At 42.6% G+C, this 14,725-nt stretch overlaps 1 protein-coding gene across 1 annotated transcript in view; it reads right to left on the reverse strand.

Annotated features, from left to right (window-relative positions):
* LOC103262606 (DNA-dependent protein kinase catalytic subunit-like) overlaps positions 1–14,725 on the reverse strand; it is a gene marked incomplete at its 3' end in the record, with an annotated part of 72,753 nt that overhangs the window by 42,412 nt on the left and 15,616 nt on the right. Inside the window, exons 7-9 of the mRNA XM_021713467.1 lie at positions 6,720–6,775; positions 6,606–6,636; positions 5,983–6,140 (exon numbers count right to left, since the gene is read on the reverse strand). Coding sequence (XP_021569142.1) covers positions 5,983–6,140; positions 6,606–6,636; positions 6,720–6,775 — 245 coding nt within the window. The remainder of the gene's footprint in view (positions 1–5,982; positions 6,141–6,605; positions 6,637–6,719; positions 6,776–14,725) is intronic.

Here is a 14,725-nt window from a genome sequence, read left to right on the forward strand (position 1 = left end):
CCCCAGCAAACATCCTTTTAAAGCATATTTATCCAACTATTTCCTGTATATAACAGTAATGACTTGAAAATAATGGATATATCCAACAGTAGAGGATAGAGGACAGATAGGACAGATTAAAACATTATGGCCCAGCCGGGCTCGGTGGCTCAGCCTGTAATCCCACGCTTTGGGAGGCTGAGGTGACTGGATTGCCTGAGTCCACGGGTTCGAGACCCGCCCGGGCAACTTGGCGAGACCTCATCTCTACAATAAATCAAAAAATCAGCCGGGCATGGTAGCGCATGCCTGTAATTCCGGCTACTTGGAAGGCTGAGGCGGAAGGATCGCCGGAGCCCGGCAGGTCGAGGCTGCAGTGGCTGGGAGCAGCCTCTACACTCCAGTCTGGGCGACAGAGTGAGACTCCAACTCAAAAAAAAAAAAAAAAATTATGGCCCGTAAATATAATTATATATTATGCTGCTACTGAAAATTAACCATGTAGATCTCAATATACTGTGAGGAAAATACATCCAACACAGTGAAAAATCTTGAGGCAAAAAAATTCTGACTAATACTCCGTTATGTAAAGATATCTCTTGGCCAGGTGCAGTGGCTCACGCCTATAATCTCAGCACTTTAGGAGACCAAAGCAGGAAGACTGCTTGAGCCCAGGAGTTCAAGACCTGCATGGGCAACATAGCAAAACCTTGTCTCCACAAAAAAAGCAAAAATTTAGCTGGGTGTGATGGCTCGTGCCTATAGTCCCAGCTACTTCGGATGCTGAGGTAGAAGGATCACCTGAGCCCAGGACTTCCTCTCTCCTCTTCAGGAAGAAGGAAAGAAAGGAGAAGCAGAGAGAGGGAGGGAAAGCAAAAGAGAGCAGTCTCTGCAACATGGTAGGTGATGTGTTTTTTCCAGGTGGTGGGACTTCAGATTTTAATAGTCTTCTTTGCACTCTTCTACTCTTTTTAAGGTGTTGTTATTATTATTCTGAGTCAGGATCTCACTCTGTCGCCCAGCGTGGAGTGCAGTGGCATGGTCATGGCTCACCACAGCCTCGACCTCCTGTGCTCAAGTGATCCTCCAGCCTTGGCCTGGGATTACTGATGCAAGCCACTGCACCTGGTCCATTTTTTGCATTGTATACAATTAGCCTGCAATGTTTTTCTTAAGTACTTTATATAAAGCTATTGAATGAAAAATGGAAAACTACGTTCCCATAGAGGTAATGTTTACATTAAAAAATGCACATCAAATAGCCAAAATAACAACACAAAAGAAAGAAGCTGGAGAACATCCACTACTTAATCTCAAGACTTAGTACAAAGCCAGAGTAGCTATGAGGCACTGATCTAAGAATAGATATAAGATGAATGGAACAACCCAGAGTCCAGAAATAAGCCCACACACACATGGTCAACTGATTTTTAACAAAGTTGCCATGGCAAACCAGTGGGAAAAGAAGTCTTTTCCACAAATGGTGCTGGACCTAAAAACCGGGGGGAAAGGCAAACTTCAACCTTTACTTTACACCACACACAAAAATTAATTCAAAATAGATTACAGACCTAAATGTAAATGCTAAAATGTAAACTACAAAACTCCCTAAACAAAACATGTCAAAACCCTATCTGTGTAATGAATGTAGAAAAACCTTTTCCCAGAATTCAAACCTCAAAAGGCATCAGAAAACTCACACAGGAGAGAAACCCTATAAATGTAAAGAATGTACAAAACCTTTTAACCATCAGTCATTCTCCACTGTTCATCAGGGAATTCACACAGGAGAGAAATCCTATAAATGTAATAAATGTGAAAAAATCTTTTGCCAGAAATCACACTGCAACAAACATCACAGAACTCATACAGAGAAGAAATCCTATATGACAGACTGATTAGAGTTTTGCAAAAACCATCCTCTTTTCCTCTGGAAATACATTTAGCCTGCGTTTCTCAGCCTTGTATTATTGTGGGGAGAACCATGCAACAGCTCCGAGGAATACGTACACAAGTGATGACCATGACTTCCAGGCTTGGCAACCCAAAAAAAGGTCCATGTACTCCTCCCTGATTTCCCATACCCTCTTGGAGTGAAGTGCAGATGAACCCCTGGATGGCCTTGGAAGCCACAGGTGGGAGAAGGTCAGTGTCAATTAAGGCAGAAGGGGTTGATTTGGAGAACAAAGATGTTTCCACCTCTGCTCCAAAAATATCCATTTGTACTTCATGTGAATGAGAAATAAACACCTAGTCTTTTGAAAAAAGAAAACATGTCAGAAAATCTGCAGCTGTGGGATAGGCAAAGGATTGCTTATGTAGGGCATACAAAGGAGGATGAAATTTAAAAACTAATATGTAGGATTTCATCAAAACTCAAAACTCTGGCTCTCTGAAAGGTGCTATTAAGAAAACAAAAAGGCAATTCACAGAAGAAAAACTATTTGTATCATTTTTAGAAAAGGACTTGTACCTAGAGTATGTAGAAAACTCTTTAATAAAAAGATATGCAAACCTAACTTCAAAATAAGTAAAATATGAGAATGAATCATTTGTAAAACAAGACATAAGCTAATACAGCTAATAACCACAGGAAAAAAGAATCAACATCAACAATCACCACAGAAATCCAATTTAAAACCACAATAAAATAAAACTATATACTCATTACTTTGGCTAAAATTAAAAACTGACAATACCAAGGGTTGATGAAGATGGGAGATAACTAGATCTTTTGTGCATTGCTGGTGAAATGTGAAACAGTGCCATCACTTTGGAAAAGAGTTTGGTAGTTTCTTAAGAAGTTTAACATATATCTAGACCTGGTGCAATGGCTCACACCTATAATCCCAGCACTTTGGGGGACCAAGGTGGGAGAATCACTTGAGCTACACTTGGCTGTTTTATTTATAACAGCCACAAACTGAAAAAAACTAGATGTCTATTAACAAACCGTGATATATCCATACAACAGAATAATATGCAGCAATAAAAATAAATGAATTATTTACACATTCTGCAACATGGAAAACTCTCAAAAACATTAGCAGAGCAAAACAAGTTAACCATGAAAGAACATACTATAAGATTCACATAAAATTCAAGGAAAGGCAAAACCCATTTCTAGCAACAGAAAGTACTGTTTTATCTGGAGCTGGGCATGAAGATATAATGCAAAAATGCCTAAGGGAACCTTCTGCAGTGATGGAGATATTCTATGCTAGAATGTAGTGACCACAGAGGTATGTATATTATCAAATCAAAGTGTAAACTTAAACCATGTGCATGCTGCTATATGTCATATAGCTCAATAAAGCTGGTTTTAAGATAATGCATGCATAATTGCTGAACTCTGAACTTCTCGGCAACCAGAACAAAGAGAAGATTATAAGACACAGATTATGCCAACATCTGTACGAGAAAAAAAAGTCTGTTTTTTCCTAGCAGTAAGAAATGTAAGAAACTTCATAAAGGGAGCACAATAAACAATAAAAGCTTTAAAATAAATCTACACAAAGTTCCACATGACTATTTGAAGATATCATGGAAGTCAACAGAGCACTCTAGTTTTAAAAGTCACAAAAGAGGGCAAGACAGTCCAGTCCACAGGACTTTCTAATACTCTGACCAAATTCAAGGATACAATCTGCAATATCTATTGTATAGTAAAGAATTTAACCCTGCACAGAAAGAGGTCTGGCCTTTGCCTTGGCTTCTGGGAGGTAATCTCCAAGCCCCTGGCATGTTCTGCCTGGTGGGGGTGTCTCTCCCTGCCAGAGGGCCTCAGGTCATACTGGATGATCTAATAAGGTAATTTAGTGTGGGGGCTGTTCACACAGCATAGCAACAACGTGACTTGGGATGGGGGCTTTGGGTAGGTGGTATCTGGGACCCAGAGACTGGGAGGCACTCTGTGAGCAATATGCCAATGAATATTACCCGGTGCTGTCACACACTGATACTGGGAAAGGAACGCTGTCCTGACTCCACAGGGAGGGGACAATGAGAGCACTATGTGTAGCACTTTTTTGGCACTATGTGCTTCTTGCTTTGGTTGATTTTTATGTGTCCTTCAGCTGTAATAAACTGTAACAACTTTGAGTTCTGAGTCCTTCTAGGAAATCAGCAAATTTGAGAGTGGCTCTGGAAACTCCCAAACTTGCATCAGGAGTTAGCAATTAGGGCAGCATTGAAGGGACTATCCCTCAAACTTCTCAGTTATGTAAACTCTTAACTTTCTCACATATTATAGAGTAGTAGACAGAATTACCTCAATGAAACTCTGAATAGTATCTACTCAATCTAGTTTTAATTAAAGATTGGAACAGGATTCTGAAATTAACTTATCTAGCAAGGTAGACGATCTGCATGGCCCATTAAGTACAACCAGTCCAGGGAAGGCTGACAATCAGCCCCGCAGGTCCATGCCCCACCTGTCCTCTGTGCTAGGAAAGACAGGAGTCTAGGGAACAAGGTCTCAGAGATGGCCACCTGGTATGATCCCTCTGCATAAGTTCTAGACACTGTTGCTCACCTTACTAATAAAGCATAAAATTCTCTCAAGAGGTTTTTTGGAGCAAATGTTTACTGAGATCTAAATATATTTGTATCAGTCAAGACAGACAGTGACTCACACCTGCAATCCCAGCACTTTGGCAGGGGGAGATGAGAGGACTGCCTGAGCACAGGGGTTCAAGACCAGCCTGGGCAACTTATGAGATCTTGTCTCTACAAGAGATCAAAAAATTAGCCAGGTATGGTGGTGCACACCTATACTTCCAGGGACTTGGGAGGCTGAGGTAGTAGGCTCTCCTGAGCCCAGCAAGTCAAGGCTGCAGTAACCTGAGATCGTGCCACTGCATTCCAGCCTGGGCAACAGACTAAGAAGGCTCTGACTCAAAAAAAGGAAAAAAAAATGTGTGTCAATCAGAAAAAAGGACTCCTCAAACTTTTATTTGCCTTAACAAATAAGACCAGCTGATTGAAGTTGAACAGGAGTTTTTATGAGGAGGACCAGGAAGAAGAGACAACTTTAAAACCAAGAATAACTCGAAGGAGATGACAACCCTAGTGGGAAGGCTGAGAAGAGCAGGGGCTGCTAAGGTGAGGGGGACAGGGGGGCGAGGCCAGGGCCAAAGACGTAAAGTACCTACTTCAGCGTTGGTGGGAGGCGGAGGCGGACCCAGACCCCGAAAAGGAAGAGTGGCAGTGCATTCCATCTCCTCTCCCTCCTGCACATCCGGGGCAGAAGATCTCTGGCCAATACCGTCTGTTCCACAATGCGCACTGGTTTCCAGGGCCAAGCCCGTTTTACCCTTTCACATCACTGCTTCTAACAAAACTTGTGTTGTGCATCTCCAGTGCTTTCCCTCAGAGCCAACCTAAGCAGTCTAGCTCCTTGGAGCCGAGCCTGAACTGCAGGCCTTAGCAGTCTACCTCTGGATGCTCGGGACACCCTCGAGGCCAGTGCTCAGAACCACAAGCACATTCTCTTCAGCCAACCCAGACAAGCTTCTAAAGGTACAGGCTCAAATTCTGCAACCACATCCTACCCAGACGGGAAACCTACAGTGGCAAAGAGGCTCTCCCTGTTCTTGAGATAATCTGGCGCACAAGGATCTATCTTCTGTGACAGCTGGCCCTCACTTCCTGGGAGGTGGGACGCCTCACCCAACCCCTCCCCACACCATCCCCCCCTCACCCGCCAGCTCTCAGGAGCCCTAACTTCCTGGCCCTTCCTGCCACCGCCTCACTACCACATCTTTGCTCCAGTAAACTCACCTTGATCCTGGCGCTGAGGGACTCAAATCTAGCATCTCCCTAGTTCTCTTTCAGTTTGGCTGCCTCCAATGAAACTAGCCAATCAATAATAGCTTTCTGCTTTAAATACTACAGAAGCCAATGACCGACTTGCATTTTTTTTTCAGATAAACATGCATAAGACTGGAATTGAATTATTTGTGTAGAAAAAATATTTTAAAATGACAGTTGAATGTGCAGTACCTGTTTCAGAAAAGATTCCAAGGCTGAATGTGCAGCTTTTTTCAATTCTATATTTGCATGGCTACACCACTTTGACAGCACGTCAAATAGAGCGATGTAGTTGTCCAGAAGGCAGGTGCTAAATTGAGATGCATGCAGGGCAAATAAGCGTAAGCCAGCTGCAAATACAAAAACCATTATATTTAAAATAAGCCAGGATAAGCCAGAACAAAGAACTAAGAAAGCTACAGGTACGGATGTGTATGAGGACCTAGTATCGTTACCCTACACTGACCCAGGGATCTGCATCAGTGCTCTCATGCTGCTAGCCTCCTACTGTATCAGCCAGGCTGACAAATCCCAAAACAAAGGACAGAAGTGGGATTAGGATTTCTTTAGGCAAAGTCAGAATCAAATGGCCAGACTCCAGTGAAAAAGGACCTAAAATAATTTTTATTTTAATCATGTAACCTAAGTATGACCATCTCAACCAGCGTTTACTATGTTCCCCAAAGCCTCCCTGTAAACAGCGGTGAAACACCACAGATGTTATCAAATCTACTTTCAGTCACAGTTTAATCAAAATCTTATTTCAGATAAATTAATTTAGTAATCTAATTACCTTATTAAATACAGAATCTTACCTGAAGGCACAGCGTATCTCTTCAGATCAATCTATTTTAGAAAAAAAATTCACCATTAATGTTTGAAAATCCCAAGTCTCCACTGTAAAAGAACTAGAGTGGTATTGCTCCTACCTGAGGACGAATTGCCTTGAGTGCAAAATCAAAAATCTCTCTTGAAGTTTGAGGATCTGGGGAAATAAAAAGAAGTCTCTGTTAAGAATTATAGTAACAGTATCAGCTGACACTTTACCAATGCCTTTACAACTAACAGATTTATTTCAGACAGACTGGCGTCTATATGAACCCCCAGTCTTGTGAATTCAGCAGGAACATATTCCAACATTTGCTCCAGCTAGAGAGCTGCAAGTTATTACTGACGCACAGTAAACATTGTGGAAAATAGGAAGAAAATCTGCAATAACAAAAACATGGGTTTAAATTCCAACTCATAACTTATAAACTGTTACATAATCTCTCAGAGCCTCAATTTTGTTATTTGTAAAAGGAATAGTATAAATCTTATTGTAGGATTGTTTGGAGGATTAAATTAAATAATTTGTTCAGGGCCAAACATTATTTCCCCCCTAATACTCCCAGGCATTTATTCATAGTACATACCAAGTTATTATAGTAATTACAAATATGATCTTTGCCCTAAGTAAACACATTACTTAAAAGAGAAGACAAAACAGTCACACAACGATGAGACACTTATCCCAGCCTCACTGGCATCAGTTATCTGTGTGGCTGTCTCCAATCACATGATTACTGCCATTGTACACAAGTCATGTTTTATTCATCACTAACTTCTCTGTCCTTATAACAGTTTCTTGCAAACAGCAGAGGCTTAAGAATTATTTGTTTTGATTGCAAGGACTGATATATTTGAAACATAGGCCAGAAGACTATGGGACAGGAGCTAGAGGGAGGCTGGGGTCAGAGAGGTCTTAAGGTAAAGAAAAAAAGCATGTTTGTAGAATGATGCCATAAAAGAGATACAAAAAGCTACTTTGGGATTCAGACACTTCTAGTTTTGAATAAGGCTTTACAGACATGGGGGCATTTGACCTGGGACTAAAAGAATAGATATTCGTTGGGGAAAAGGTTCAAACAGAAAGTAACTGTGTGAACGCCAAAGCACTTGTCATTGCAGAGGGTGTGGATAAGCAGACTCGATGAGCATGGCGCCAGGCCTCTGCGGAGGGAGCAGGGAGCTGCAGTGGCCTTCCTGCCTTCCCCAGTCCTCCCCCATGCCACCCAGCTTAGCAACCACCACACAATCCTCAGTTTTCACCACCACATTCAGGAACAGTCTCTCAATTCCATACTACCATACACCCCACAACTGAACCAGGCAGACTGTTGTAAAACATCCATGACCCACATCCATTCTTTGGGGAAAAGCCATGGTCCCCCTCTTCCTTTTGGACCAGCTCAGAAGCACCTCATACACTAACCTCACATCTCTCCTGTCTCACCCTGGCTGGCCCTGTGCCTCCATACTCCAGACACACCTCAGACCACCACCTGGGCCCTTGGACCACTGCATGCTGGCCAGGCTTCAGGTTGGTCTTCCAGCTCTTCCTCAGCTGGCTCCTGCCCATCCCTCAGGCCACAGTTTCTATGAAACATCCTTAGAAAGAACAAGCAGGTTGGACACACTCCACCTCTCCACACTCCAGCATTTCCCCTTCCTGCACCCCACCGATGGCCCTATCTATTTTGTCTCCTACACTAGACCAAGGTCATGGTAATAGGGACTTGGTGATTTCAATCGCTGCCTCCAAGCAGGGACCCAGCTGCCAAAACACCCTGCACCTCGCAAGGATCCCCTTGTACACAGAGACCAGAAAGCACCGGCAGGCATGAGAATCTGGGCACCCAACCCCTGCTGTGCACCAGGCTAGTACAGGAACTGAAGTGTCACCCAGGGAAGGAGTTAGGTGAACAATTCTAAGTGCTCAGCCTCACTAACCATCAAAGAAATGCAAACCAAAACTATACTGAGATACCACCTAACCCCAGTAAGAATGGCCAGCCATTAATAAAACAAACAACAACAGATGCTGACGAGGATGTGGAGAAAAAGAAATGCTTCTAAACTGCTAGTGGGAATGCAAACTAGTGCAACCTCTTTGGAAAACAGTGTGGTGATTTCTGAAAAAACCAGATATTGACCTTCCATATGACCCAGCAATCCCACTACTGGGAATATACCCGGAGGAAGTCAATCATTTTACAAAAAAGATTATCTGCACACATATGTTTACTGCAGCACTATTCACAATAGCAAAAACATGGAACCAACAGTGCTACCCACTGAAACTGGACTGGATAAAAAAAGTGTGGTACATATACACAGTGGAACACTACACAGCCATAAAGGACAAACATGGACTTCACAGCAACTCGGATGGATTTAGAGTCTATCATACTCAATGATCTATCACAGAAACAAAGAACAGAGTACCACATGTTCTCACTCACAAACTGACCTTGAACAATTACCATAATACTCTAAGAAAGAGATTGGCAGTAACAGGATACTGCTGGGGTGAGGGTGGGGACACAACATTAACAAGGGTACCTGACCTCAAACCAGGCAAAGTGGGGACCAAAGTGAGGCCCAAACTTTACCTGTACGATGTCCACTTGTATACCTAATCCTGAATTGTACCCCACATCTTCAAAATTTAAAATAAAGTGCCAGCCAGTGAAGGAATGAGATGAACGATTCTAAGAAAAGTAAGTTTATCTCCTCTCAGTCATTGATCACATGCAACAGAGGTTGAAAACTGGTTTGATTAGTGGAGTAACAGCAGACAGAACCTACAATAACAGAAACCTGCCACAGGGTGGAACATGAAGAAAATTATAGAAAAGGAAAACGGGCCTGTCACAAATAGGAAAAATCAGCAGAAAAACACAGGTAACTCTCAGAGTCCTAAAGAAACAACACCCAAAAAAACAGCCATCAGATCACAAACAATGGAAATGCCCCAGAATGACCTGCCACAGATTACAGTCAGATATTGGAGATGGGATGGCAAAAATAAACAGAAACTAAGAGAGCAAGGAGCAAAACTCAATGAAATTGTACAGGAAGTAACAGCTGAGTTGGCCAATTTAAAAAATACCTATTCTAGTCGGGCTCAGTGGCTCAGCCTGTAATCCCGTGCCTTGGGAGGCTGAGGTGAGTGGATTGCCTGAGCCCGCGGGTTCGAGACCCACCTCGGCAAATTGGTGAGACCTCATCTCTACAATAAATCAAAAAATTAGCCAGTCGTGGTAGCATGCACCTGTAATTCCAGCTACTTGAAAGGCTGAGTTGGAAGGATCACCGGAGCCCCAGCAGGTTGAGGCTGCGGTGGCCGGGAGCGGCCACTGCACTCCAGTCTGGGCAACAGAGTGAGACTCCAACTCAAAAAAAAAAAAATGCATTATTCTGAAATAATGCAAATAAAGAACTCCATTCTTGAAATAAATAAAGTAACAAGCACAGAGAACAAAATCAACCAAGCAAAGAATCTCAGAGCTTGAAGACCAAAATATAGAATTAAACCAACCTGTTAAAAACATAGGGAAGGTCAGGCTCAGTGACCCAAGCCTGTAAACCCAGCACTTTGGGAGGCCAAGGTGAGAATACTGCCTGAGCCCACAGGTTCGAGAATAGCCTGGGCAACTTGGCGAGACCTCATCTGTACAATAAATCAAAAAATTCGCCGAGCATAGTAGTGTACACCTGCAGTTCCGGCTAGTTGGAAACCTGAGGCGAAAGGATCACCTGAGCCCAGCAGGTCAACACTGAAATGGCTGTAAGTATGCCACTGCACTCCAGCCTGGGCAACAGTGAGACTCCAATTAAAAAAAAAGAAAAAAGAGGAAAAAATTCAAAAGGTCCTTGCAAAACCTCCAAGAGATGTGGAACTATATCAAGAAGCCAAATCTATGCCTGATTGGTATCCCTGAAGCAGAAAGATAAATGGAGAACACCATGGAACAAGCATTCCATGAGGTCATCCAAGAAAAGTTTCCTCATCTCACCACAGATGTGACCATTCAAGCACAGGAGATTCAGACAACCCCCAGAAGGTATCACAGGAGAAGACCAAACCCTAGACACACAGCAATCTACCTCCACAAAGTAAGCATGGAAGAAAAAATCCTAAAGACAGTGAAAGAGAAAGGTCAGACTACCTAGTGGAAAAGACCCATCAGAATTGCTCCAGACTTATATACAGAAACATTACAAGCCAGAAGGGACTGAAGTACAAATGTTAGTGCTCTTAAACATAAGCAATTCCAACCAAGAAATTCCTAACCCTGCAAAGCTAAGCTTCATCAGTGATAGAGAATTAAAATCCTTCTCAGACATCCAATCACTAAGAGAATATGGTACCTCCAGTCCAACACTTCAGGAAATGCTTAGGAAGATCCTGAATACAGAAAAAAAGAACAGTCATACCCATCACAAAAGTACAAGAAAAAACAGAGTTAAGATAGTACAAAAATGAAAAGACACACACATATATAAATACAAAAGTTAAGAGGAAACAAAGCAAATCCCTGAGTCACATGGCAGGGACAAACTCACATTTCAATGATCAAACTGGATACCCAACCTGCCACGTATAACACATGTTTTCACCAAAACCACATGAACCAGAAGCTTGAGAACTACCCATACTTCCATCAGCAGGTGAGCAGGACAGTTGGGTGGGGTCATGCCCTGTGTGGGGAGCATCATCAAACATATGGTATGGAGGCCTGCAAGACACATAAGTGTACATCCTGTGGGGTGCCATCTGCAGAGAGTTCAGGCACAGGTGCATGTCCCTGTCAAGGGGCGGCTTAGTTGGTTTTATATATGACTAGGGAGGGGACTGAGGAGGGAATGTGACACAGGAGATGGGGCGGCTCTTTCATCTGGGTGCTGACTATGTGAGTGTCTGCTCAGGAACACTGCTGAGCTATATGCATGTAACTTGTCTGCCTATGTTATATATATATTTTTTTTTTTCCAGCTGGAGTCTCTGTCACCCAAGCTGGAGAGCGTGGCACACTCATGGCCACCCCAGCATCGACCTGCTGGGCTCTGGCAACCCTTTCACCTCAGCCTTCCAAGTAGATGAAACTACAGACGCGCTACCATACCTGGGTAATTTTTGATTTATTGTAGAGACAAGGTCTCGCCAAGTTGCCGGGGCTGGTCTTGAACCCACAGGCTCAAGCAATCCACTCACCTCAGCCTCCCAAAGTGCAGCTGAGCCACCAAGCCCGGCCTGTCTATGTTATATTTTAATAAAACATTTGGTCTGGGCATGATCGCTTACTCAAAAAAAAAACCAAAAACAACCTGAATTTGAATAAACAAAGTGTATCACTGAAGAGACAGTGACAAACTGGATTTAAAAAGCATGATCCAACAGTCTGATGCCTCCAAGAAACTCATCTCACTTCAAAGGACACCTTCAAACTCAAAGTTGGAGGCTGGAAAATGATCTTTCAGGTGAATGGAAAACAAAAGAAGGCAAGAGTAGCTATTCTGATATCAGACAAATCAGCCTTCAAGCCATAAAAAGTTAAAAAGGACAAAGAAGAACACTATATAATGACAAAAGGCTCAATCCACCAGCCAGAAATATCCATCCTAAATATATATGCACTCAACACAGGAGCATGAGATTTTATAAAACAACTACTAAATAAACTAAGAGAGGACATTAATTCTCACACAATCACAGTTGGAAGTCTAAATGCCCACTAACAGCTTTAGACAGAACATCAGGGCAAAAACCAATAAGAAGATTCAGAACCTCAACTTGATGCTCGATCAAATGGATTCCATGGACATCTACAGAACACTTTACTCAACAGCTATGGCATATACACTCTACTCCTCAGCACACTGAACACACTCCAAGATCGATCACATTCTCAGACATAAATCAAGCATAAAGAAATTTCAAACGGAAGCCCGCCCAGGTCCCTTCCCACTGCAGGAGCTTTTCTGTACTCTCAATAAAACTTTTCAAAAAAAATTTTTTTCAAAAAATTGAAATAATACAATGCATCTTCTCAGATCACAGTAGAATAAAAATAAATATCATCAGTAACACAATCCCCCCAAAACAACAAAGACACAGACCCTAAACAACATGCTGCTGAACAACTTCTGTGTCAACACGGAAATCAAGACATAAATAAAAAGATTCCCAGAAACAAATGAAAATTAAGACACATCTTATCAGAATCTCTAGGATGCCATAAAAGCAGCATTAAGAAGAAAATTCATAGCATTGCATAAATACATCATGAAAACAGAACTATCACAAGCAAACAGCCTAACATCACATCTAAAGGAGATGGAAAGGCAAAGTCACCAAAATCCTAACTTCAACAAAAGAATCCAGATCACCAAGATAAAAATCACAATTGCAGGACACAGAAGACAAAAATATCATAGAAAATATCAACAAGTTAAAAAGCTGGTTCTCTGAAAGAGTAAATAAGATTGATGGACCACTGGCCACACGGACATAAAAAAGAAAGTCCAAATAAACACAATTAGAAATATAAAAGGTGAAGTCACAACAGACACCAAAGAAACTAAAAAGATTATCAGAGGCCAGGTGCTTTGGCTCAAGCCTGTAATCCCAGTACTTTGGAAGGCCGAGGTGTTCAAGAACAGCCTGGGAAACTTAGCGAGACTTCATCTCTACAATAAATCAAAAAATTAGCCGGGCATGGTAGCATGTGCCTGTAGTTCTGGCTACTTGGAACACTAAGGTAGAAGGATCGCCTGAGCCCAGCAGGACGACACTGGGGTGGCTGTAAGCATCCAGCCTGGGCAATAGTGTGAGACTCCAACTCAAAAAAAAAAAAAGATTGTCAGAGATTACTATGCACATCTGTAAGCAAATAAACTTGAAAACCTAAAGGAAATGGAGGACTTTTTTTTTATTTTTTAAAAATCCTGCCTGTAGCTGGGCTCGGTGGCTCAGTGTGTAATCCCAGCACTTTGGGAGGCTGAGGTGAGTGGATTGCCTGAGCCCGCGGGTTCAAGACCCGCCTGGGCAAGTTGGCGAGACCTCATCTCTACAATATATAAAAAATTAGCTGGGCGTGGTAGCGCACACCTGTAGTTCCAGCTACTTGGAAGGCTGAGGCGGACGGATCTCTGGAGCCCAGCAGGTCAAGGCTGCTGTGGCCAGGAGCAGCCACTGCACTCCAGTCTGGGTGACAGACTGAGACTCCAACAAAAAAAAAAAAAATCCCACCTGTAATCCCACGCCTTGGGAGGCTGAGGTGAGTGAATTGCTGGGAGCGGCCACCATACTCCAGTCTGGGCGACAGAGTGAGACTCCAACTCAAAAAAAAAAAATCCCAAAGTGCTGGAATTACAGGCTGAGCCACCAAGTCCAGCCAAGAGAACTTTTCGACATCAGCCAACCTCCCAAGGTTGAAACAAGAAGAAACTGAAACTCTAAACAGACCAATAACAATCCAGGAAATCGACTCAGTCATAAGAAATCTCCCCACCAGATATCATTCCAGATGAATTCTACAAGACATACAAGGAAGAACTTATACCAATCTTATCAAAAGTAATCCAGGCAATCAAAAAAGATGAAATCTTCCCCAAATCATTTTATAAAGCCAACATCATGCTGATACCCAAACCTGGCAAAGATCCAACAAGAAAAGAGAATTACAGGTCAATCTCCTAGATGAACACAGACGCAAAAATTTTCAATAAGATTCTAGCAAATCAGATCCAACAACAAATCTCAAGGATCATCCACCATGAGCAGGTAGCTTCATTCCTGGGATACAGGGTTGGTTCAAAATTTGCAAGACCATAATTCAGCACAACATAACAATGGAAACTTGGCAACAATTTCATGGATATGACACCAAAAACACAGAAAAAATTAGTGGGCGTGGTGATGTGAGCCTATAGTCCTAGCTGCTTGGGAGGCAGAGACAGAAGGAAGGTTAGAGCATAAGAGTTTGAGGCTTAGCCGGGCTCGGTGGCTCAGCCTGTAATTCCGCGCCTTTGGGAGGCTGAGATGAGCGGATTGCATGAGCCTGAGGGTTCGAGACCCGCCTGGGCAGCGAGACCTCATCTCTACAAT

The sequence above is a fragment of the Carlito syrichta genome, unplaced genomic scaffold (assembly GCF_000164805.1).
Source record: "Carlito syrichta isolate Samal-C Ts95f unplaced genomic scaffold, Tarsius_syrichta-2.0.1 Scaffold304564, whole genome shotgun sequence".
In the NCBI taxonomy this organism is placed as follows: Eukaryota; Metazoa; Chordata; class Mammalia; order Primates; family Tarsiidae; genus Carlito; species Carlito syrichta.